Source organism: Marmota monax, unplaced genomic scaffold, assembly GCF_021218885.2.
Source record: "Marmota monax isolate L192 unplaced genomic scaffold, Marmota_monax_Labrador192_F-V1.1 WCK01_AAM20220418_F8-fsc00014, whole genome shotgun sequence".
Taxonomy (NCBI): Eukaryota; Metazoa; Chordata; class Mammalia; order Rodentia; family Sciuridae; genus Marmota; species Marmota monax.
In genome coordinates this window covers 34,912,086-34,938,252 of record NW_026695222.1, presented here as the reverse complement: position 1 = coordinate 34,938,252, position 26,167 = coordinate 34,912,086, and the positions used below count along the sequence as shown (strand labels likewise).

General features: G+C 42.5%; 2 protein-coding genes across 7 annotated transcripts in view; one reads left to right on the top strand and one right to left on the bottom strand.

The window, feature by feature from the left end:
- Nucleotides 1–26,167, top strand: part of Dbndd2 (dysbindin domain containing 2) — a 38,763-nt gene that overhangs the window by 9,802 nt on the left and 2,794 nt on the right. Inside the window, exon 1 of one of the 6 annotated variants that reach the window (XM_046433152.2) lies at nucleotides 24,226–24,349. The exons of 2 other annotated variants lie outside the window; for them this stretch is intronic. The gene's annotated coding sequence lies outside the window, so the exon portion shown is untranslated. Of the gene's footprint in view, nucleotides 1–24,225; nucleotides 24,350–24,789; nucleotides 25,034–25,568; nucleotides 25,980–26,167 lie in introns of those variants that run through there. 3 more of the 6 variants (XM_046433157.2, XM_046433158.2, XM_046433155.2) reach the window with 3 other exon arrangements.
- Nucleotides 884–26,167, bottom strand: Tp53tg5 (TP53 target 5). The gene is given in 6 exon segments (XM_046433096.2): nucleotides 884–1,549; nucleotides 3,365–3,495; nucleotides 3,688–3,730; nucleotides 3,732–3,757; nucleotides 24,409–24,906; nucleotides 26,159–26,167. Coding segments are annotated over 6 exon segments (1,242 nt in total). The 3' UTR covers nucleotides 884–1,014.

Sequence of the window (26,167 nt, the reverse complement as noted above, 5' to 3'; positions counted from 1 at the left end):
AGGTCACGCCACCTGCGTGCAGAGACCTCAGTGTTAGGCGCTAAGATCGTCCCTAGAGGGCGCTGTTGCTTGGTAAGAGGGCACAGGGACAAGTTGGAGATGCTGGTTTTGCTGAAGGGGAAGCCTTCCTTTAGCTGGACCGCCATAGCTAATGGTCCCCTTCTTTCAGTGGGGCCTCATTGATTCCTTGGAGGGATTGAAGTAATGTGTTCTTCCTATTTTCTTTTTCTTTCCTTTTACTTTCTTCTCTTTTTTCTTAGTATTATTTTGCTAAGGAACTTAAGAGTAAATTTCATTTGAAGCATGAAAAAAATCAAACAAATGGAGGGTTGATTTGGTAGGATTGGGGATGGGATGCAGCAAAGCCCAATCTGGCCACGTTCCTCCATAAACTGGTTCATTTAAACCTCTATGAGACTGAGAGCCACAGCAATTCTAGGCCATCCCGAGGCCTCCTGGCAACAAGATGACCCACCTTGGAGCCTACACTTTCAGTGTCTTTCTTTCCCCAGAGCCCCTAGTTGCATTCTGAGAAACCTAAGCCCTGCCACTATCCTGATGTTTGGCTTGGTCAGTGGCTTCCCCCTCTCTGGCAATAGAGACAGAGCCTCCCAGCCCTGCCAGTCACTGTCCTTAAGACTTGGGATCCCAACTGGGCATGGTGGCACATGTCTGTAGGCCCAGCACTTGGGAGGCTGAGGCAGGAGGAGTGCTTGAGCCCACTGAGTTTGAGACCAGCCTGAGCAACAGTGAGACCCCATCGCAAAAAAAAAGAATTTAAGATTGAGGCTGGGCCCAGTGCCGCATGCCTGTAATCCCAGCAATTTAGACTAAGGGAGGAGATCACAAGTTTCAGTCCAGCCTGGGCAACTTAACTCCATCTCAAATAAAAATAAAGGGCTGGGGATGTAGCTCTGTGTTAGAGCACCCCGGATTTAATCCCCAGTACCACACCAAAAATTAAAAAAAACCTTAGGATCCTGAGCCTACTGACTCTAGGGCTCTGCGTCTGGCTCAGGGTGTGCACCTCCCTGTCACACCCACCTTGTATGAATGGTACATAGGCACCTCAAGTGATGCAGAGCAAAAGCGGGTACAGCAGCGCTTGACCCAGCGCAGGCTAGAGGGTCTGCACATGACGCGGGGCCCTGGGAGGTGGATTCGTCTGGGCAGCCCCTCAAACCAGATATTCTGGCCACCTGTATCCAACTGCTTCATGTCCCCCATAGGACTTCTGTGGTAGTGGGTTTTCAGGAAGATGACTCTGCGGCTCCCAGTAGATAGTTGCTTCCCCCGTGTTCCAGTGTTCAAGCCTTGACTCCTCGATGTCCTTGGGACCTCAGGCTCCACCTGATCTAGTGGCACTGTTACAGTTGGCTCCTTTTCCTTGTTCCTTTTCTCTGATGCTATCTCGGGCTTCCAGTCTTCGGCCCTTGTCTCCTTAGATTCCTCCGTAGACTCTTCTTTCTTATTCTCCAGTGTCTTCTCAAGGAATCTAGCTTCCTGGAGTTTTTTGTTATTTTTTTTCACTTCATTGCAGACACTGTCTCTGGCAGAGAGAGAAAAGGCTGTCAGCAGAGCAGGACAGGCTCTGGTTTCCTGGCCCTGTCCTGAGGAGGTTGCTATGCAGCCAACTCAGGGGATCCTGTTGAGAAAGAAAGCTAGAGAGGGGCTGAAAAGGAACTTGTCCATCACCCAAAGGCCTGTGCCTAGTGACAGGGCGGTGGTTATGTATTGGCAGAGGGATGGGAGAGGTTGGGAAGGCAGAAGGCACAACAAGTAGTTACAACATCTAGAAATACATGATGTGCGTCGACCACCAGGTTAGGATCTGCCTCTGGATTTCAGTTGAGAGGGTGAACAGTCCAGAGGGTGTTTTGTTGTTTTGTTTTTTGTTTTCAGATCATGTCTCAAGAAACATTAGGATTCTGAGGAGGTGTTTCCAAGGCCCTCACTTCCCCAGGGTGAGGACAGGATGAGGGCAAGATATTCCCTAACAAAAATATAGTTCGGGCCTGGGGATTGGTATTGGAGAGGTCCCACTGCTTTAAAAAAAGTTGGGAAGCAGGCATGGTGGCACATGCCTCTAATTCTAGCTACTGAGGAGGCTGAGGCAGGGGATTGAAAATTCAAGGCCAGCCTCAGCAACTTAGGGAGGCCCCAAACAATTTAGCGAGACCCTGTCTCAAAATGAAAAATAAAACGGACTGGGGCTCAGGGGTAGGGCACTTGCCTGGCACCTGTGAGGCACTGGGCTCAGCACAACATAAAAATAATAAAAGTATTGTGTCCATCTACAACTAAAAAAAAAAAAAATTTAAAGGGACTGGAGATTCAATCCCTAGTACCAAAGTAATAATAATTAACAACAACAATAATAATAATACCAAAATAATAAATAAAGAAAGTTGGGAAACTGATGCTTCTGATTCTGTACTTCCTGGTTGCCTGCATCTAGGAGGCCAAATCAGAGGACCCCAGAGGAGGACTTAATCCCCAGGGTGTCTAACAGACTGTAAACCCCTATCATAGCCCATTGTAACCACGTGGAGAGGCAGGCTCCAGATAGCAGCAATACTGGTGATGTAATGGATGCTGTTAATTGGAGGCCCACTGTCAGGCCCAGAATCCTCATGAGACTTCTGCTAAGTATGAGGCAGTGAAGTAGCAGAGTAGCTTGTAGAGCAGAGGCTTTGGAGTCAGACAAATGAGGGTTCAGAATCTGCTCCTTCCTCTTACCAACTATGGAACTAGGGTGAGAAGTTTAACCTCGGCTTTATTTGTAAAGCTGAAATAATTCTGTGTACCTATTAGGATTCTTGGGAAGAATAAACTAAATGGGCAAACACTTGTGTAGTGCTTAGCACAGTAGCTGGTGTTCGGTACTTAACAGGTTAGCTTTCTTAATATTCTGATGTGATTTATGAGGAAACTGAGCCTCACCAAGATATACTAATCCTCAGACTTCGGGGGCCAGTCTGCAGGTGAATCTCTGGGCTGGGTTAATGGGAGGGAGAGGAAGAGTGACCCCACCCACTCAGTGCTGCAGGTGGTGCTTAGGTTCATAATTGGATGACTACAGCAGTGTTATGGCCATAGCTTCAATATCAGATAGGAATGACTTCAAATCCTGGCTCCTCCACTCTTCAGTTCAGCTAAGTCAGCTAAGTCTCTTCATCTCCTGAGTCTCAGTCCCCATCAGTAGTAAAACAGGTATAATAAATTCCTGTCTTAGGGAGCCTTTGAGAAAAATAGACCTATTCTCTATTTTCTTTAAATAGACCTATTCTCTATTTTCTTTAGCACACCCCTGTTCCAAGTAACAACAGCTATTGGGTCCATGGTGATGGTGACGCGGGCTCACCCAGAGGAAATACGGAGCATCTTCGGAACTCTGAGCACTGAATTCCAACACCGTCTTGCTAGGCTATGCAGTTCTTGGATCCTGCGGTTGGAGCTCCTGAGTAGCTTCAAGAGTGACAAATTTCTTAATACCTGTTGGGGGCAAGAAACCAGAGAAACAGAAGCTTCAGCTCTCCTGGGATAGCCTTCCCGTGCCCTGCCTCTGGGTCATCTCAGCTCAGGGCTGGGTCTGCTGACTCCTCTGGGTCATGTGGCCTGGCAAGCAGGAGCAGCTCTGCACCCGGAATCAGGCTCCCTTAAACTGGGGTCAAAATGAGCTCTCACCATTTTAAGTCGGTTCCGCTCAATTGTTTTGCAGACAGGCTGACTTGTCTTGTAGTTTCTCATCTTGCATCTGAGGGAGGGGGAGAGAGAGTCAGCTAGTGCAGGAGGAGTCCCCCGAATGCCTCCATTATGCCTCTCCATTTGACCAAAGGTGGTTTGATCAGCCCCAGACTGGCAGTTTTGTACCCTGGTTTGGGAGCAGAACTGGGGAGACCATTTTAACTCTCTAGATCTCCCTTCATCCTTCACCTTCCCTTCCCCCTAGGCTGGAAGGCCCCTGTCCTTGGTATGCCTGGACTCTGTTAAGGCCCCTTCTAGGGGCTAACTCCAGGGTCCAGTCCAAAGTCTGACCTTGGAAACCACTTTGTTCTTGGGCCCCTTTGCTGATGGACTCACGCTGGCGCTGTGAGGCCTCAAAGACTGAAGGAGCAAGACTGGTGCCAGGCACTGTCTGTGCCCTGCCCCTCGCAGTTCAGACAGCACTCAACCCAGCATCAGATAGTGGTGCTGGAGCTCCCAGGCAGGGGAGCTGTGACATCACTGAATGTGACAGCAACAGGGCAGGGTCTCCAGGGAGTTTGTGTGGGGGGCAGGAGTAGAGGGTGGAGGATGAGAAGGAAACTCCCATCTGTGGAGAAACACACACAGTAGGGGACAGGCAGCTGCATACGTGATCAAAACCTCCCTGGTGATCATAACCTCCCTGCGAGGTAAGAGGATTATCCCCTCTTTTTAAATGAGGAGGCCAGGGTTCAAAAAGGTTCAAAATGGCTCAAAAATTTACAGCTCAATGATGGTGGAGCTGGAAACCTGACCAAGGTCTCACAGCTCAGGAAACCTGGCTTCTCAAATCATGCTCATCTATTCTATTGTGTCACTTGTGTTGACTGCACTTGCTACATGCCAGGTGCTGATATCAAAATTTTCTATTTTGAGACAGGGTCTTACTAGGTTGCTTAGGGCCTTCCTAAATTGCTGAGGCTGCCTTTGAACTTGTGATTCTCCAGTCCCAGCCTCCAAGTTCCTATCATAGGCCTGTGCACCACGCCCAGCTTCTCCATTACTTTCTTAAGGCTAGACCTCAGTCAATAATATTTTCTTCTGTAAATATGTTAGGATTTGGGGGCCACAGAGTTATGGCCCCAAACTCAACTGCTCAATTCTGTTGTTACAGAGCAAAAGCAGCCATATGTAATAAGTAAGTGAATGGGCATGTCGGTATTGTAATAAAACTTTATTTGCAAGAACAGTCATGGATTTGATCCATGCCAACCCTAGTCCAGTCAACAACAATAAATTAAAAGCCAATTTGTCATGCTTACCTATTTCTGTGATATCAATACTTCTATCACATTTGATTTAAAGTTACCAGTTGAGGGACTAGGGTGTACCTCAGTGGTAGAGTGTTTGCCTAGCATACACAAGGCCATGGGTTTGATCCCCAGTGCCACAATGACAAAAACAAACAACACAAACAAAAAATGAACCCCAGTACCAAAAAAGAAAAAGGAAAGTAATAGAGAAAAATGTTAATAATGTAAATTAAACAAAAAAGCTATTCCATTGTACATAGAAAAAATACCTGAGAAAATTTACTATCACTATTTATTATATCACTAAACTCAGAATAGGGCCAAAATGCCCTGTAGCATGCCATTTTATGTTCTATGTTTCTACTGTATATAAATAAGGTCCAGAAGATGCACATGACTGTAATCCCAGGCCTTGGGAAGCTGAGGTAGGGGGATTGCAAGTTCAAAGGTCAGGCTCAATAATTTAGGGAGGCCCTAAGCAACTTAGCAAGATCCTGTCTCAAAAAATAAAAAGTGCTGGAGATGTGGCTCTATGTTAGAGCACCCTTGAGTTTAATGCCCCCTCCCCCGTATCCACCCCTCAAAAAAATTCTAAAAGATGGTTACAAAGGTTAGAAAGTGATGGGTTTGAGGATTTTTTTCACATTTTTATTATCATTTATGTAATTGTAAATTTCCATACTTTAATTTTTAATGATGGCCATGGTTAACAACTAGCCTGCAGAGTTTCTCAAGATGTAACAATTGACTTTTGTGAGCCTTTATGAGTCAGCCCACCACTGTTAGGTCAGATGGAAATAAGTGCTTGGAACAAAGTAAACAGGTTGAAGGGGACAAGGCGGGCAAAGGTAGAGGGTTTGCTGCATTAAAAAGTGATGTCAAGGGGCTGGGGATGCAGCTCAGTTGGCAGAGCGCTTACCTAGCACATGTGAGGCACTGGGTTTGATCCTCAGCACCACATAAAAATAAAGTATTGTGCCATCTACTACAAAAAATATGTATTTTTAAAAAGTGTGGTCTGGAAAGATTCACCTACAAGATGAGATCTGAGCAGGACGTGGAGGAAAGAGGGAGAGGAGAATGGTGGTGGCAGCAAGAGGAAGATAAAAACAAAGAGGAAGTTGCAGTGGGCTGGAGACAGATTGTGGCAGGCTTCGAAGGACAGTGGTGGCTCTGGAGCTCTGGTGCCTAGCTGGCTGCATCAGAGGGGTCCAAGAGCTTGTGAGAAACAGCCTCCTGGGCACCAGCCTCTGTAGGCCGGTCCAGCACCCAACCAAGGTTTGGGACCACTCCACACCGCTGATGGGGACAGAGGGTACAGGCACAGGAGTGCTTGGCTCTGCCTTTGAGGGTGACGGACCAAGCCAAGACTATGGGACGTAGTTCTTCATAGTTTTACCTTTTCCAGAATGTCCCATAATTGGAATCCTACGGTATGTAGCCTTTTTGGATTGGCTTTTTTCTCTTAGTAATCTGCATTTAAATTTATTCTATGCCTTTTCTTTCTTTCGTTCTTTCTTTTTTATACTTTTAGTTGTAGGTGGACACAATACCTTTATTGAGTTTATTTTAGTTTTATGTGGTGCTGGGGATCGGACCCAGGGCCGCACACATGCTAGGCGAGTGCTCTACTATTGAGCCTCAGTCCCAGCCCTCTCTATGCCTTTTCATGGCTCATCAGCTCATTTTAGAGCTTAGTAATATTCTATTGTCTGGATTTATCACTGTTTATCTTTCACCTACTGAAGAACATCCTGATTGATTCCAAGTTTTGACAGTTATGAATAAAGCTGCTGTAAACATCTGTGTGCAGGTTTTTGGGTGGACATAAGTTTTTGATTCCTTTGGATAAATACCAAGGAGTGCAACTGCTAGATCATATATTTAGTTTTCTAAGAGACCACCAAATTATCTTCCAAACTGGCTCTACCTGGTACATACCTTTCAATGCCCACCCATTTGCTTCCTTTCTGAAGTTGTGCCCACCTAAGCAGCTCATCAACAAAGGACCAGATTCTGTACATCCACAGTGGCTCCCAAAAGCAATTTTTCATAGTCCATCTTGTTTGATTCTTCTATTTACATGGGAAAAAACCAGCATTCATAACCAGCAATGCACAGCTGGAAAATCTTGGGGATTAAATCTAAGGATCTTGCATGAGAAAATTCTACTCTTTAAAAAAAAACGGTAAAATACACATAACATGCTGGGCATTGTGGTACAAGTCTGTAATCCCAGTGGCTCAAGGCTGAGACAGGAGGATTGCAAGTTTGAGGCCAGCCTCAGCAATTTAGCAAGACCCTGTCTCAAAATTTAAAAAAATAGGGCTGGGGATGTGGCTCAAGCGGTAGCGTGCTTGCCTGGCATGTGTGTAGCCCGGGTTCGATCCTCAGCACCACATACAAAGATGTTGTGTCTGCCGAAAACTAAATAATAAATATTAAAAAATAAAAAAATGGTTATGATGGTAAATTTTGTGTTATATGATTTGTTTTGGGTAGTAGGGGATTGAAGTCAGAGGTGCTCTACCTCTGAGCTATATACCTGACCCTTTTTATTTTTTATTTTGAGGCAGGATCTTGCTAAATGGCTCAGGAAAGCTTGGAACTTGTGATTCTCTTGCCTTGGCCTCCCAAATTGCTGGGATTACAGCCCTGTGCCACTGCACACCCAGCTCTTCAATGTGACCTTTTTTTTTTTTTCTTAATTTTATTTATTTATTTATTTTTGGTACTGGAGATCAAACCCAGAGGCATGCTTTCCCACTGAACCACATCCCATCCATTTTTATTTTTTTAGACAGGGTCATGCTGAGTTACTTAGGGCCTTGCTAAATATTGAAGGTAGCTTCAAACTTGTGATCCTCCTGTCTCAGCCTCCCAGGTTGCTGGGACATTAGGCATGTTAGGCCAGTGTTTGTCTTTTTGGGCCTGATTTTAATTCACTTAGCATAATGTCTTCAGAGTTCCTTCATGTTGTAGCTCATGTCAGAATTTCCTTCTTTTTAAGGCTGAATAATATTTCTATTGTGTATATACCACATTTTGTTTATACATCTATCAGTCAAAGGACATTTGAACTGTTTCTACCTTTTGGCTAATGCTGCTATGAACATGAATATACAAATATCTCTTCCAGACCTTGCATTTTAATTCTTTTGAGTATATACCTGGAAGTTGAGTTGTTGGATTATATGGTAATTCTGTTTTTTTTTTTTTGTGTGTGTGTGTGTGTGTGATCAAACCCAGAACCACACATGCCAAGCATGCACTGTACCATGGAACTATACAGCCAGTCCAGTAATTGCTGTTTTTAACCTCATAGTAACCACCACATTGCTTTCCCCAGTGGTAATCCATTTTATATTCCCACCAGCTGTGCACAAGGGTTCCAGTGTCCCCACACCCCCACCCACACTTGATATTTTCTGTTTTTTGGGTTTTTTCAATTGTAGTCATCCTAATGAGTATGAGTTTCCACTCTTTTGTTGCTTCTTATACTTTGTGCTTTTGTTCTTTAGGTTTTTTGAGGTATATTTTATTTTATATACAGTAAAATTCACCCTTTTTAATATACCATTCTATAATTTTAAACAAATGTGTATTATTGTATAGCCACAACAATCAATAGAGAGAATGTTTTCATAACACCACTAAGTTCCTTCAAGTCATCTCTGTGTAGTTAACCTCTCCTCCCACGCCCAGCCTGGAAGCAAATGATGTGTTTTTCAGTCCCTGAAACATTTGCCTTTTTCAGAAAATCATATAGTCATGCAGTATGTAGCCTTTTGAACTGGGATTTCTTTCTTTCTTTCTTTCTTTCTTTCCTTCCTTCCTTCCTTCTTTCCTTCTTTCTTTTCTTTTCTTCTCTTCTCTTCTCTTTTCTTTCTTTTCTTTCTCCAGTACCAGGGATTGAACCCAAGGGTCCTTAACCACTGAGCCAAGTCTCCAGCCCTTTTGAGACAGGATTTCAATAGATTGCTTACAGGCCTTTCAAAATTGCTGAAGCTGGCTTTGAACCTCTGATCCTCTTGAGCTGCTGGGATTTCAAGTGTCCACTGGGATTACTTTTATTTGAGGTTCACACTTTGTTGAATATTAGTTATTTGTCTCCTCTTCTTATCGTAGTATTTCATTCTATAAATATATTTAATCATTAAAGGATATCTGGACTAGTTTCTCATATTCAATGATTATAAATAAAGTTAATAAACCCATTTGTGCACAGGTTTTTGAGGGAGTACAGGTTTTTACTTCACTTGGATACCTGCTAGAAATGGGATTACTGAGTCATATGGTAATTGTATGTTTAACTTTCTAAGAAATGCCAAACCATCTTCTGAAGGAGCTACACTAGTTTGTATTCCCACTAGCAATGTATGAGAGGACTAGTTGTCCCATACCTGGATACAATACACTTGGTATTGTTAGGTGATTAGATTTTACTAGTAGATATGTAGTTGTATCTCACAGTATTGGTAATTTGCATTTTATCTAATGACTAATAGTGTTGAGCATCTATTCATGTGCTCATTTGAAAGTTGTCTTCTTTGATAAAGTATCTATTCTTTTGCTCTCATTTGTGTGTCCCATCACCAGAAAGATCTCTCTGTGCTACCCCTGCCCCTCAGCCCACTCCTAATCCCTAGAAACCGATGATAATTATCTCCATCTCTATAATTTCTTTCAATTTATTTTGTGAGCTGGGTGTGGTCGTGCATTCCTGTAATCCCAGTGTCTGGGAGGCTGAGGCGGGAGGAGTCTGAGTTCAAAGCCAGCCTTGGCAATTTAGCAAGGTCCTAACCAACTTAGTGAGACCTTACCTCTAAATAAAAAATAAAAAGGGCTGGGGATATGGCTCAGTGGTTCATCACCCCTGAGTGCGTGCGATCCCTGGTACCCAAAACCAACAAAAAAATTATTTTGTGAATGGACTCATGTAGTATAGGACTTCTGAGATGGTTTTTTTTTGTTTGTTTGTTTCAGCACAGTGCTCTTGAAATCCAGGTTGCTGCATGTATTGATAGTTTATTCCCATTTACAAACTCAAAAAACATTATAGAATCACAGGTTTCCAGAAAATATAGAAAGAGATGTACTGAGTACCCTTCACTCATTTTCCTTCAGTCGTAACATCTTGCGTACCTTTTGTGCTATGTCCAAGCCATTTGACAATTCATGTGGCCACCATAATCAAGATGCAGAACTGTCCTGTTATTCCAAGGGTCCTTCATGCAGCTTACAGCCACAGCCAGTCCCTCCTTATCTCACTGCTAACCGCTGGCAGCCTCACTCTGTCTGTATAATTTTATCATGTCAAGAATATTATATGAGGGCTGGGGATGTGGCTCAAGCGGTAGCGCGCTCGCCTGGCATGCGTGCGGCCTGGGTTCGATCCTCAGCACCACATACAAACAAAGATGTTGTGTCCGCGGATAACTAAAAAAATAAATATTAAAATTCTCTCTCTCTCTCTCTCTCTCTCTCTCTTTTTTAAAAAAAAGAATATTATATGAGTGACAGGGCTGTGGCTCAGTGGTAGAGCGCTTGCCTAGCATGTGTGAGGCACTGTTTTCTTTTCTTGTCCTACGGTGCAGTTAAAACTCCCATACCACATAAATATAAACAAATAAAGTAAGGTATTGTGTCCATCTACAACTAAAAAATATTTTTTAAAAAAGAATATGAGTGGAATCATATAGTATATAACCTTTCAAGATTATTTTTTATTTAGAATAATGCCCTTTATATCCTCCAAGTTCTTAAGTGAATAAGTGATTTGCTCATTTTATTTCATTTTAAAGGAAAAAGACACCTTACTGCTTTTCTAGCAAAGAACGTGAACTTGTTCCTTTTTTTGCTGCTCCATGGTGTGGATGCACCATTTTGTTTGACCATTCACCTGTGGAGGAACATTTAGATCATTTCCAACTCAGGGCTATTACAAATAAAGCTGCTGTAGACATTTACACACAAGGTTTTGTGTGAACAGAGTTTTCATTTCTCTGAAATAAATGCCAAGTCGTGTGATTGCTGGATAATATGGTAAATGTATGTTTAGTTTTCCAAGAAACTCCCAAACTTTTTTCCAGGGTGACTATAATATCATTTGACATTCCCACCAGCAATTTATGAGTGATATAACTTCTCTACATCCTGACTTGCTTTTAGAATGGTCACTGTATTTTTTTTATTTTAGCTGTCTACTAGGTATGTAGTAATATCTCATCATGGCTTTTTTTTAAGCTTTTTTTTTTTATTGTAGGTGGACACAATACCTTTATTTTATTTATTTATTTTTATGTGGCACTGAGAATTGAACCCAGTGCCTTGTACATATGAAGTAAGTGCTCCATCACTGAGCACAACTCCAGCCCTCATCACGGCTTTAATTTGCATTTAGGGAAATGTTGACATGGAATATATTTGAATGTGTTTATTTGCCATCTCTGCATTCCCTTTGGTGAAATATCTGTTCATGTCTTTTGCTCATTTTCCAATTAGATTTTTGTTTGCTGTTTTTTTTTAACTATTTAGTTTTGAGAGTTTTTTTTATATTCCAAATATGAGTCCTTTGTAGGATATGTGATTTATAGATGTTTCTTCAAATTTGTATACCTTTTCTTTTCTTTTCTTGTCATACAGTGCAGTTAAAACTTCCAGTACTCTGTTGAATAAAAGTAGTGAGAGCAGATATTTTTGTCTTGTTTTTGAAATATAAATCTGAGTACACACATACACATACATACACATACACATGCATGCATGTGCACATATATTTGGTACTGGGTATTGAACCCAGGGCACTTTACCATGAGCTACATCCCCTAGTCTTTTTTACTTTTATTTTGAGATAGGGTCTTGCTAGTTGTTGAGGGGCTTGTTTATGCTGAGGCTGGCCTTGAACTTGGGATCCTCCTGTTTCAGCCTCCTAAGTTACTGGGGTTTCAGATGTGTACCACCATACCTGGCTTTGTTCTTGCTCTTAAGGTTAAACAATCTTTCACCATTAAGTATAATGTTAGCTTTGGGGTTTTTGCAGGGGGTCTTTATCAAGTTCAAATTCTCTATTCCTAGTTTCTTGAGTTTTTTAAAATATTTTTTTTAGTTGTAAATGGATACAATATCTTAATTTTATTTATTTTATTTTTATGTGGTGCTGAGGATTGAACCCATTGCCTCAAACATGCTAGGTGAGTGCAATATTCAACCAGGCTTGCATTCCTGAATAACTCCACTTCGTGTTATTTGTTTTATGTATTGCTGGACTCAGTTTGCTAATAGAGTAGTTCCCTCTCCACCCCTCTCCTTTCACTTTCTGTGGTTTCAGTTATCAATTTAAGCCTAAATTAACTGTGTTACAAAATTATTAAATGGAAAATTCCAATATAAAAATATTAAATTATCGGTCATTCTGGTAGCATGAAGACCAGGTGCCGTCGGGTTCCATCTGCACAGAATGAATCATCCCTTTGTCCAGCATATTTACACTGTGTATGTTTTCTGTTCCTTAGTCACCTAGTAGCCATCTCATGTATCAATAAGATCAACTATCTTGGTATTGCTTGTGTTCAGGTAACTTATTTTACTTAATAATGGCCCCACAGCACAAGAGTTGTGATGCTGGCACCTTAGATCTGTCTATTTTGAGAAGAGAGAAGGGGGGAGAAAGAACAGATATACAACATTTATTGTAGCATATTATATTTTATTAGTTATTGTTAATCTCTTATTGTGCCTAATTTATAAATTAAACTTTATCACTGGCATGTATGTATAGAAAAAATATAGTCTATAAACAGTTTCAGGCATCCATTGGGGGGCGTCTTGGAATACATCCTCCACAGATAAGAGGAGACTACTGTATTCTGTTGAAGATTTTTGTGGGCTATTTTTATGAGGGCTATGGGTCCCTGTTATATGGTACCTTTGAAATGGCATAGTTCTATATAAGAGTGGATTTAAATTAGTTATAAATGTATATTGCAGACTCTAGGACAACCATTTAAAATTTTTAAAAACAAGTGTAGTTGCAAGCTGAGAGAGAAAACAGAATTATGTAAAAAATGCTCAATTTTAGCTGGGTGAGGTGGTGGCACATGCCTTGTAATCCCAGTGACTTGGATCCCAAGTTCAAGGCCAGACTCAGCAATTTAGTGAATTGACTCAAAAATCAAATAAAACAGCTGGGTATTAACTCCCAGGTACATGCCCCTGGGTTCAATCCCCAGTACTAAGAGGGGAAAAAGCTCAATTGAAACCAGAGAAAAAGGCAGAAAAGGGGGAAGGAAGAAAAAAGAACCAAAGAACAAGTGCAGCAAATAGAAAAGTTCCAAACCTGGTAAATATTAAGCCAGTTACATGAACAGCTCTATGCCCTGGAATTCCACAACCTGGATGGCATGTATCTATAAAGTGTTTTGTTACATTTTATTTTGGAACTACCTTCAACTGGTTTGGTATCAAGGTAATACTGGCGGTTTCCTCATAAACCCTCATAAAAATAAGTTGAGAAGTGTCTCTCCTCTTCTGTTTTCTGAAAGATATTGTATAGAGCAGCCTAGCTATACCAGTTAAAAGATCAGGATTGTTAGAGAATATTAAAGAAAAAAAAAACAAGACCCAACTAACTATATGTTACCTAAAAAGCCTACTTTAAACACTGATCATAAGAAACCTGGAGTGATTATATTAATCTCAGAGAAAGCAGACTTAAAAAAATTTTTTTTAGTTGTACATGGACACAATACTTTTATTTTACTTATTTATTTTTATGTGCTGCTGAGGATCGAACCTAGTGCCTCAATCACATGCTAGGTAAGGGTGCTACCACTGAGCTACAACCACAGCCCTGCAAAGCAGACTTTAGAACAAGGAACATCAGTAGGGATAAAGTCATTAAATGATAATAAAGGGATCCATTCTCTTAGAAGACATAACAATCTTCCATGCATAAGCCCTTATCAATAGAGTGCCAAAATGTATGAGGCAAAAGTTGGTAGAGTTCCAGGGGAGATAGAGAAATCCTACTCTAGTGGGAGACTTCAACAACCTTCTTTATAACTAACTGATAAATCAAACAGGCAGAAAATCAGTAAGAATATAGATGCCTGATGCTACCATCAATCAACTTGATCTAACAGGCATTTGTAGAGTAATTTAACCAATAATAGCAGAATATACATTCTTGTCAAGCTCACCTGGAACATTCTAGAGAACATATTCTGGACCATAAAATATACCAGAACAAATGTGAAAGAATAGAAATCATACAATGTATGTTCTCAAGTCACAATGGAATCAAACTAAAAACCAAGATATTTGTAGATTAAACACCACAGCACTAAATTATACATAGATCAAAGAAGAAATTGCAAGAGATATTTTTAAATATTTTAAACTAAATGCAAATGACACTATAGTTTATCCAATATGTGGGATGCAGAATAAACTATGCTCAGAGGAAATTTGGTATTAAATGCATATATGTTAGAAAAGAAGAAAGATCTAAAACTGATCTGAGCTTTCAATCTTCTGAGATTAAAAAAATAAGAACAATTTAAGCCTAAAGAAAGAAAAAGAGGGGCTGGGGATGTGGCTCAAGCGGTAGCGTGCTCGCCTAGCATGAGTGCGGCCCCGGGTTCGATCCTCAGCACCACATACAAAGATGTTGTGTCCGCCGAAAACTAAAAAATAAATATTAAAAAAAATTCTCTCTCTCTCTCTCTCTCTCTCTCTCTCTCTCTCTCTCTCTAAAAAAAGAAAGAAAGAAAGAAAAAGAAAATAAAGAATTAAAAAGTAGACGACTGGCTGGATGGCCCACGCCTGTAACCAGCGGCTCCAGAGGCTGAGGCAGGGAGGATCTCAAGTTCAAAGCCAACTTTAGCAATGGTGAGGCACTAAGCAACTCAGTGAGACCCTGTCTCTAAACAAAATACAAAATAGTGCTGTGGATGTGACTCAGTGGTTGAGTGCCCTGGTACAAAAAAAAAGTAGTGCAAACTGGGTGTGGTGGTGCACCCCTATAGTCCTGGATACTTGGGAGGCTGAGAAAGAAGGATCACTCCGCGCCTGGGGAACAGAGTGAGAACCTGTCACTAAATAAATAAAGTAGAACATAAATCAATGAAATTAAAAACAGGATGACAATAGAGAAGATCAGAGAAAATCAGTGAAACCAAAAATTGATTATTTGAAAGATAAATAAAATTAACAGACCTTTAGCCAGGGTAACCAAGAAAAAAAGAAAGAAATCACAATCTATTATTAATATTAGAAATGAAAGAAGAGTCATTATAACTGATCCCATGGACAATCAATAGGATAATAAAGGAATATTTTGGACAATTATATGTTCTCAAATTTGACAACTTAGATGATATGTGTCTATTGTGTTTCATTATATATTTTTTTTGGTACTGTCTTAACTGGTTTCGCTATCAAGGTAATACTGGTCTCATAAAACAAGTTAGGAGGTATTCCCTCCTCTTCTGTTTTCTGAAAGACATTGAATAGAGTTGTCATTAATTCTGCTATAAAAGTTGGAAAGAATTCTCTAGTGATACCGTCTAGGCCTGAAGATTTTTCTTTCAAGAGTTGTATGTTGCTGCATGTGGTGGTGCACACCTGTAATCCCAGCAATGCAGGAAGCTGAGGCAGGAAGATCACAAGTTCAAGGCTAGCCTCAGCAATTAAAGAGAGGCCCTAAGCAACTTAGCAAGACCCTGCCTCAAAATAAAAGCATAAAAAAGGGCTAGGAATGTAGCTCAGTAGTAAAGTGCCCCCGGGTTCAATCCCCAGGATACTCTCCACCAAAAAGAACTAATTTTTTTAAAAAGACTTGTTTGGGATTTTTAAAACTATAAATTTCATTTTTTTCATAGTCATGGGGCTACTTAAACTACCTGTTTCATACTGGGTGAGTTTGGGGAATTCGTGCTTTTCAAGGAATTGGGCCTTTTCAACAAAATTGTCAAATTGACGTGTATAGAGCTGTTCCTAATCATCCTTTTTTGTCTTTTAACATCTGGGGGAGTCTGTAGGATATACTGTTTCATTCCTGATATTCATAATTGGGGTCTTCTCTCCTTGTTCTTTGTCAATCTTTTTTTTTTTTGGGGGGGGGAGTGTTTTATAAATGTTCCAGTCCAGAACCAGAAATCTTCTTTTAACTTTTAATCCCTTTATCCCTATTTATTATCCCTTTCTGATAATAAACCTTTTAAAAATGTGTGGATCACTTTGGGTATTATTGAACCTCACTGACTTACACTAACTTGAGACCAGCCTTGCTCCACCTTAGGTTTCTGCTGAGATGGCCAAGTGACAACAAACGCCTTCAGGCTTCCTAAGGATCCCTGTTGTTCAGTTCAGAGGGTCTGTGGGGTGTCCTTCAAATTTGTTGGAGCTCTTTATCTGACTGAGTCTTACTCTGGGGCACTGCCTTAAATCTCTCTGAGATGTTAACAAAAGATTTGATTGTTATATTCCCAACAGGGTTTCCCGGCAGTGCCCTGGATTTGAACTTTGCTAGAAAGCTCTTTCTTACTTTGCCGTCTTGCTATTGGGGAGGAATTTTCTAACCCACGAAGCTCTCTCATGTTTAACAGTCCTTCCTTTTAATTCACAGCTTCTCAACCTCAGCACTGTGGACATCTTTGTGTGTGTACAGTGGGGACGGGTGGTTGTTTGAGAGGGGCTCCTCTGTGCATGGTGGGATGTTCAGTAGCATCCCTGGCCTCTACTAATTAGATGGCAGTAGCAACCTCCCCAGCTTTGACAACTAAAACTGTCTCCAGACATTGCCAGCTCTCCCCTGGGATAGTTCTGTCTTCTGAAAATTGTTGCTTTAGTTTCTCTCTCCATCTGCACTTTACTATAAGCAGCAAGAAACCAGGTGGTTCCTTCCATGCTTTGCTAGGAAATATCCTTATCTAGATCACCCATGCGTTAGCACATTTTGTGTTTTCCATTTTACTGCAGGTAACAGGATTGCTAAACTTTGTGCTTCAACATAGTTTCCTATAGTATTTACCTGGCTTTTCTGCCTGTCCCCACTGTAATTGTATCAAAGGCCGAGGCTTGTGTTTACAGCTTCTTCCAAGCACTTGAGGCTCACTGTATTATTCTGAAAGACCACTCTCCGGTTCCTGTGCCACGACACATTTTAGAGTACTGGGACTAGCAGCACCCAACTCCAGTACCAACATCTCTATGTTGTCAATTGCTGCATAACAAATGAACCCAAATTTAGCAGGTTAAAAGAACCTGCTTTTTTGTATCTCAAAGTGTTTGAGCATCAGGTATCCAGAAGTGGTTTATCTGAGTAGTGGCTCTGCCTCCAGTCTCTCTCAGGTTTCAGTCAAGCTAACTTGCCAGGGTTGCGGTCATCTCAAGGTTCTTATGGTGACTGTTTTTAGAGTCACTCCTGGATGATGGCAAGCCTTAATTTGTCACTGGCTGGTGACTAGAAGCTTCTGTTCCTTGCCCTGTGGGCCTCTATAGGGTTGCTGACAGTAGAGCAGCTTGCTTGCCTTAGAGTGAGTGTCAAGCAATAAAGTGCGCACCTGAGACAGAGGCTGTGCTTTTTAAAGCCTGGATTTTAGAGGTAACATACCATTAATTCTGCCATACTAGTTGGTTACCCAGCATAACCATGATACAGTAAAGGAGAGAACTGCAGAGGGAATGAACACTGAGAACTGTTTGGGGGGCTAACTGCTGCATTTTAGTTTTATTCAATTCAAGGTATTTTTTTTCTAATTTCCCTCTGGACTTTGTCTGATTCGTGTTTTCTTTCTTTCTTTCTTCTTCTTCTTCTTCTTTTGGTGCCAGGGATTGAACCCAGGGGTGCTTAACCACTGAACCACATCCCCAGCTCTTTTTTCTTTTTATTTTATTTTATTTGAGACAGAATCTTGCTAAGTTGCTGAGACTGGCTTTGAACTTGCCATCCTCTTACCTCAACCTCCTGAGTCACCAGGATTACAGGTAGGTGCCACCAGGCCAGGCTGACTCATGTTTTATTTCTAAGGAATAGGGGTATTTTTAAGATATCTTTGTTATTATTTTTATTTTAACTCTGCTTAATTCTTCTAAATTTGTTGAGGGTTGTTTTTATGTCTCAGAATATGATAGATATCATTAAATGTGAATATGCAGTTGAAATGAAGATTTATTCTGCTATTGTTGGGCAAGGTGTTATGAAAATGTAAATCAGGACAAGTTAGTGATGCTGTTAAGGTTTTCTTCTTTTAGACTGCTTGTTTTATTGATTACTGAGAGAAAAGTGTTGCATTCTCTAAGCATTGAATTCTCTGGATTTTTCTATTTCTTTTTTCAAGTCTAGTGGTTTTTACTTTGTCTTTTTGAAGCTCTTTTATTAGGTGTGTATGTACTTATGATTATTAAGATTTCTTGGTGAACTGAACATTTATCTTTTTATAATTTCCTTCTTCATCCTGGAAATATTCCTTCTTCTGACACCTACTTTGTCTGATATTAATATTGTGACTCTGAACTTGTCTGATATTAACATTGCCACCTGTAATACCAGTGACTTGGGAGGTGGAGATAGGAGGATGGCAAGTTCAAGACTAATCTTAGCAAATCAGTGAGGGCCCTAAGCAACTTAGCAAGCCCCTGTCTCAAAATAAAAAATAAATTTAAAAAGGGCTGGGGATTTTGCTCAGTGGTAAAGCACACCTGGCCTAAATCCTGAGTACCCCTGCTCCCCAAAATCATATATATATATATATATATATATATATATATATATATATATATAGCCACTCCAACTGCTTTGACTATATTGGTATGGTTTATCTTATTCCGTCCATGTACTTTTTTTGTAGTATTGGGAATTGAACCTAGGGCCTCATGTATGCCAGGAAAGTGTTCTTGCCTGAATCACATCCCAAGCCCTTCACCCGTTTACTTTTTTTAAAAAATATATATTTTTTAGTTGTTGATGGGCCTTTATTTTTTTTTTCTTAATTTATATGCAGGGCTGAGAATCGAACTTGGTGCCTCACACATGCTAGGTAAGCGCTCTACCATGAGCCACAACCCTAGGCCCACCCATCCATTTACTTTCTTCTTTTTTTTTTTTTAATATCTTTATTTTATTTTTATGTGGTGCTGAGAATCAAACCCAGCGCCCTGCGCATGCCAGGCAAGCGTGCTACCGCTTGAGCCCCATCCTCAGCCCCCCATCCATTTACTTTCAACTCATATATATTTCTTTATGTGTAAAGTGCTCTTATAAACAGCATATTATTGCCTCTTATTTTTTTCCCAATCTAATTTCTTCTAATTGGTTGTCTTTTTATTAATACACTTGGATTAAAATTCAAGTCCATCTTGCTATTTGTTTTTATCTTTTCATTCTGTGCTTTTTTCCTTTTTACTTTCTTTACCAAATTTGGGTTGATTGATTATATTTTGTCATTGCATTGAGGCAGTTTATTATTCATAGCACAACAGACAATTTGAACATCAGAATACTTGCATGGGTTCCCCTGGCCCCGCGTGCCTCAGGTGGTGCAGTGGGTGCAGATGTGTGGCACATACACATGGTACACAGGTGGGGGAGTGCTATAGCTCAAGAACTTGCTGTTTCTTGCCAAGTCATAAGCAAGCCTTCCTTGGTCTAGGAAAGACATTCTCATCTCACAAAATTTCCAGCTGTATTATACAATTTTGAGCAAGGACCCAGGTGAAAAAGATAACCTTGGCATCTCAACAGATTCAGCTAGGCACACTGAACACAAGAGGCCCAGGTAGAATGCCTCCCAACATTTATTATTATGTAATATTTATTTATATAATTACTTACTTTTTCTCAGTCATTAATTTTTTTGAAATAAATTTTATTGTGTATATACTTAAGGTATACAACCTGTAGATAGTAAAATGGTTACTATTGTGAAGCAATTAACATGTCTATCACTCACATGGTTATACATTTTAACATTTTTATGATTTTATGTTATCTGTTCATCATTGGCTTATTACTTAATACTTTAAAAAATTTTAGTGGTCACCTTTGCATTTATTATATATACCTATATATATGTACATATGTATAACATACAAATTTTTTTTAGACAGATTCTTACTTAGTTGGTGAGGCTGGCCTCAAACTTGAGAGTCTCCTGCCTCAGCCTTATAAGTCACTGAGATTGCAGGAGAATGCCACTGTACCCAGCTATAATATATATATCTTTAATCAGTTTATTTTCCAATAATATTATACTACTTCTTATGTAAGATAAAGGCTCTTCAATAGCATATTTCCAATTCTCAAACCTATCATTTTTATATTGTTTTTGCCATACATTTTACTTTTACAATATATGTGCTATAAACCCACAATGCCTTGCTATTTTTTTTAAATTTTTTTTAGTTCTACATGGACACAATATTTTTATTTTGTTTACTGATTTTTATGTGGTGCTGAGGATCCAACCCAGTGCCTCACATGTGTGAGGCAAACGCTCTGCCACTGAGCCAGAACCCCAGCCCATGCCTTGTTACTCTTGCTTAAGACAAGCAATTATCTTTTAAGGTGATTAAAAAAAAGAAAAGGGGCTGGGGATGTGGCTCAAGCGGTAGCGCGCTCGCCTGGCATGCGTGCGGCCCGGGTTGGATCCTCAGCACCACATACAAACAAAGATGTTGTGTCCGCGGATAACTAAATATTAAAATTCTCTCTCTCTCTCTCTTTAAAAAAAAAAAAGAAAAATATCTCTTATATTTACCTTTATCTACTCATTTACGAGGACCTTCACTTCTTTATTTAGATTCAGGTTACTCTCTGATACTTTATTCCTTCTACAGAACTTCCTTTACCATTTCTTCCAATGCTAATTTGCTGGCAATTAATTTTCTGTTATTGTTTACCAGAAAAAGTGTGTCTCCTTAAAATTTTTCACTTGGCTATGAGCCAAAGCTCAGGAGTATGTGCCCTTTGTCTCTACAGTGGTCCCTGACTGTCTTGTTGGTATTTACTCTTTTTTGGATTCCTTGAGTTTCTCAGCTCTGTGGTTTAATATCTTTCGTTATTTTTGGAAAATTCCTGGTTATTATATCTACATATATATTTTTTTCTCTGTCTCTTCTTCTGGAATCAGAATTACTTACATTTTAGCTCTTAGAGTTAGTTCTGGTTTGGTTTCACTTTTCTCTTTCTGTTTCAGCTTCAGTCTTATGATTTGATCTGTCTTTAAGTTCACCAGTTCTTTCCTTAGCTGTGTTGAGTTTACTGACCAGTCTGTCAAAAGTGTCCTTCAAACCTCTGGGGTATATGGGTTTATTTCTAGCATTGCTGTATGACTCTTCCCCCCACCCCCTTAGTACTAAGGATTGAACCTAGGGGCACTTTACAACTAAGCTACATCCCCAACCCTTTTTATTTGAGTGAGGATCTCTCTACGAGGCTTAGGGCCTCACTAATTTGCTGGGACTGACCTGGAACCTGTGATCCTCCTGCCTCAGCCTCCTAAGCCACTGGGATTACGGGCATGTGCCACCATGCCCAGCCACACGACTCCTTTTTATAGTTTCCATATCTCTGTTAAAATTCCTCTTCTGTTCATTTATGTTATCTACATTTTCATGTTAGGTAGATATCATCTTACATTCTGTCAGGTAACTACAATATCTGGGTTTTGCATCTGGTCCTGCTGATTGCTTTGTCTCTTGACAGAAGGGTTTTGTTTTGTAGTTGTAGATGGACAGCATGCCTTTATTTTGATTTGTTTATTTTTATGTGGTGCTAAGAATCAAACCCAGTGCCTCACACGTGCTAGGCAAGCACTCCACCACTCAGCCACAGCCACGGCCCAAGGTTTTTTGGTTTTTAACGTGTATGTGTGTAGTGATTTTTTTTACTGATTTCTGGACATACAGTACATAGAACAGTAAAAACTGAGTACAGTTGAGTATAGCATTATTTATGCCTGGAAATTGTCCTGTCTTTTCTGTTGGGCCGTTAGTGTGAGGAATTGAGTCAGTCTTGTGAGGAGTTATTAAGTTTGGGTTTTGTTGTTTCTCTTATTATTTCATTGTCTGCAATTCCCATGGGTTTTTTGCTTTCAAGTTAGCCGCAATGGGCTAACTGGGCATTTAGCAATTCAGTGAAAATGTTAGTGAACTCTTCTTGCCCTCCTGCATAGAGACTTCAACTCCTGCTTTACAAGGATCCAGTGCCTATATCCCATCTCTTCTTGGAGGCTCCTGTTCCCGCTTTGAAATTCAGGTTAATTGTTCACTCTGCAACCTCAACTCTGATGGTTTTGACAGCAGTTATGATTTTGTAGATTACTCAACACTCCTTAACAATTGTTATTAGTGTGTTAACAATGCTCTTCCCAGCTTTCTGCATCCTGGATGGGAGCCAGAGTATCAAGCCATCTACTCTTCTGCTCTTTTCAACTCCTTTGGCCACCAGCTCCTGGCCTGCTGCCTGGGTCTTTCTCTTGAGAGATGCACTTCCAGCTTAGCAGCCTGAATTATTTTCAGCTTGGATACCCCCTGCCTCTGACTATTCTTGTGGCAAACAACTGACAAAGAGAAGGAGCGGAGGTTCCTGATCTTTCATCATCTTGAGTTCAAAATAATCCATGGAGTCCTGTTCCCAGGGGGAACATGGGAAAGGTGACTTTGGGAGCTGAGCTCCATCTACTGTATTCCTGGCTTGATTCCATTCTTCTGTGCTAGAAAATGGACCACATATCTCTTCATCTATCCATTAATGAGAAATAGGAATCAAAGTTATTAAAATATTTCTTGGAAGATAAAAATTACAGCAGGGTAAAAAAGAAATAGTCTAGGCTAGTGGTTACAAGCAGTCTCTGGGTTGAAATTCCAGCTCCATCAAGCTGTAGGACCCTGAACATGCTCCTTTACCTCCCTGTATCTCAGTTTCTGTACTGGTAAAGTAACGATAGCAATTATCTCATAGGAGTGTTAAGAGACTTAATATACGTAAGCACTTATAATAGAAGTAACTGGCACATAATAAGCTCTGTAGCAGTGCTGGTTAGGACTCCCTTTCTATAATTTCAGAAATTGGTGGCAGAGCGCCGTTCCTCTCAAAACAGCTAAGGTTCATTGAGTATCTCTGAAGCGTCCAAGTCCTGTACAATGCATTTTGTATGAATTATCTTATAAAAGGTAGGGTTTGATTATTCCTGGTTCATAAGAAAGAAAATCAAGGATCAGAGAAGTTAAATGCTTTCCCAGCTGGACAGAGACTGCAGTAGGTTTACAACCCAAAATGGATTGACTACAGTGGTGGAGCTCTTAACTACTTAATTTGTCACCTCCCACAACCTAATTTCCATTCTGGTAAACTAGTGGGAGAGCTGCTTGCTGTATTTATCTCACGGGGTTGTTTGGAGGTCCCAAAACATAATAGAAGAGACAGTAACTTAGTATTTGTAGCACGCTGTTCCCCTGACAGGAAAACCTGATATGGTTTTCCACACTTCTGTCCATCTCTTTACACATGCCCCTCTCCCTTTCTGTTGGTTGAACTCATTTCTTCAAGACTCCGTGCCTGGATTTTTGTCTAACAATGGAGGGATTTGAGCTGAGGGTGGCACAACATCCTAGTGCTCTGAAGTGACAGTTGACTGTTGTGTGGGGAATGGAGTGTGACAGGGCCAAAGTGCACAGAAAAAATAGATAGAAGCTACTGTAGTGGAGGGCCAAGAGAGGGTGGTGGAAACGGAGAGGAATGGTGGATTGGAAAGTTACTTAGGAAAGAGATTCGACAGGAAATGGAGGTGCATTTTAATGTGGGCGGTGAGCGAGAGGGAGGTGCTAGTTTCTCTTGTTTGTTGAATGAATTATCGAGTGATTCCCCCAACCCAGAGTCATCTCGGACGGACATCTCACACACAGCCCGGGCACTGGCCGTTCCCCATCACAGCTCCGGAGCTCGGGCTACAAGGGAATGGGTGCGAACACAGTCTAGGTCCAGGAGCTGCTAGGTTGGATACTGCTAGCACTCCTCTGAGCCGGGATGTGCTGCGAAGGGGGAAAGCATTTTTCCTCCGCCCGCAGTTTCCTCCTGGCACCTCCATTCCTGCCAAACCGGAGGTCCAGCAACCCCCTTAGCACCGAGGAGGTGTTGGCTCCTTGCCGGCGTCTAGGGGCGCGGCACAGCTGCACACCCCCTCCAGGCCTGATCCGCCCAATCCCTGGTCCACCCCACCCAATGCACTGGTAGCTAGGGCGGCGGCTCTGCCTTCTCCGGAAACCAGGAATCAGGGGCAACAGGGTGAATTCCCGGGTCAGGGGCTCGTCCCCTGCGACGCACCTGCCGCGCTGGGCTGCACGGGGTCAGTGCCCCTCCCCCCTTCTGCAGGTCCCCATCCTGCGTTCTTCAGCGTGCGCCGGCCAGACAAGTGCGCGCATAAGCGTGGCAAGTGCGGCCGAGGGTGCCGCGAGTTGGGGAACGGGTGCGTGCGCGTAGTGGTTGCGTGGGCGCTGCCCGGGAGTCGGAGAGCACAAGATGCGTGGGCAGGGAGCCCGTGCGGGTGCCCACAGCGGGTCTGCGTTGGGCGGGGGCGCCGCAAGTGCAGCGCAGCTGGCGCAGACCGTGCGCGGCGTCGGTGGCGAGGTGGTGCGCGGAGGAGTGCGGCTGGTAGGAGGGAGGAAGGATGCGTGCCGGTAACTTTTTGCCGGCCTTGCAAGTGCGAGTAGTCGCGCTCCACGGAGCTGCCTCCGGTCGCCGGGCGAGCGCAGAGCGAGTGTGCCCGCCGCTGCCCCTCCCCCACTTCCGCCTCCCGCCTCTTCCTCGTTCCCGGCTCCCAGGGCCGTCGGTCCCGGGGGAGACCCGGAGGCGCAGCCCCACCCGGGCCGGCGCGGCTCGCTCCCACGCCCCCGCCGCCGCCGCCTAGCTGGAGCGGACAGACTGAGTCAGCGGGGGCGCCGGGCGCTGCAGGTAGGGGCTCCGGCGACGGTGGGCGCAGGTGACTCCAGGGACAACGGAGGGGACCCGAGCACCAGTGGAAGTGCCGGGGGTGGGTAGCGCCCTCTTTTGACCCCTCCCTTCCCCCCGCGGACGCGGCGTGTCCCTTTTTGGGGAATTCTTCTTCTGCTTACTCTAGTGCGGGTGGGGCTGAGACAGAGAGGGAGTTCTCCATTTCACTGCTCCTGCCTGGTCCCCTGGCAGCCTCCTGCCCCAAATCTCTTCACTCTTTCCCCAGCACCTGTGGTCGCGTAAACAACTCCCTTGCTCCAGTCACGGCTCTGTGGCCCCAGGTGGCCGGCCCGTTCAACCTGGTGAAACCAATGGGGTCAGGGGGAGGGGAAAGAGAAGGGGCGTCCCGGAGCCCCCGGTCCTGTCAGTTCCCCCTGGGTTTCTCCCTCCCCTTCTCCCCTGCAAGCGCAGACGGCCCCAGGGGCCCTGGATATTTTTAGCGTTGTGACCTGGGCGGCAGCTCTAAGAGCCTTTCCCAGGAATCGGCGTCAGCGCCTCCCTTCTCCGTGGCCGAATCGTGGCCACACTGGCTCCCCGTCGTAGCACTCCCTGGCCCGCTCGGGTTTGGATCCGTCTTGAGCTGGCCCCAGCGCCTTTGGAGCAGGCCCTAGCCTGAGATAGACTGAGTCCAGATGAGATGGCCCGTGGAGGATGCAGATGTGGTCCCAAGCTGGAAACTACCCTGCCCTGGTGATGGGTTCAGAGCAGAATGCTAGGAATGAGATTGAATGAATGGAAGTGAATGCACAGGGCCTGGACTGGCCTGGAACTTTTGGTATTCTGGAAAGCTCTCAGCCCTGGGAGTCAAGAGGCCTGGCCTGAATTGGACCCACAATCTGCCTTTCCAATTCCTACTCATTGGCCAGTAGGGAGATAAGATGGTGAGATGTGTCGGAAGAGGGGAACAAATAAAGAACTGTTGGAGTTCAGAGACAAGATGGTGGTTCTCTAAATAGCTCACCTTCACAAGCCGTGTTTTCAGGAAGGTAGGACCACTATACCTTTTCAGATGGGGAGACTGTGAAAGATATTTTCCTTAGGGCATCCAAGTCTGAAAGATAGGTGACTTCAAAGCAAGAGTTTGGAGATGATGGGGATGATGTGTATGTGTTTAAGAGGGGAGAGAAGAGGGGTTGCACTAGTGGAAGAGGACTTTCTACCCTACCATCTCCAT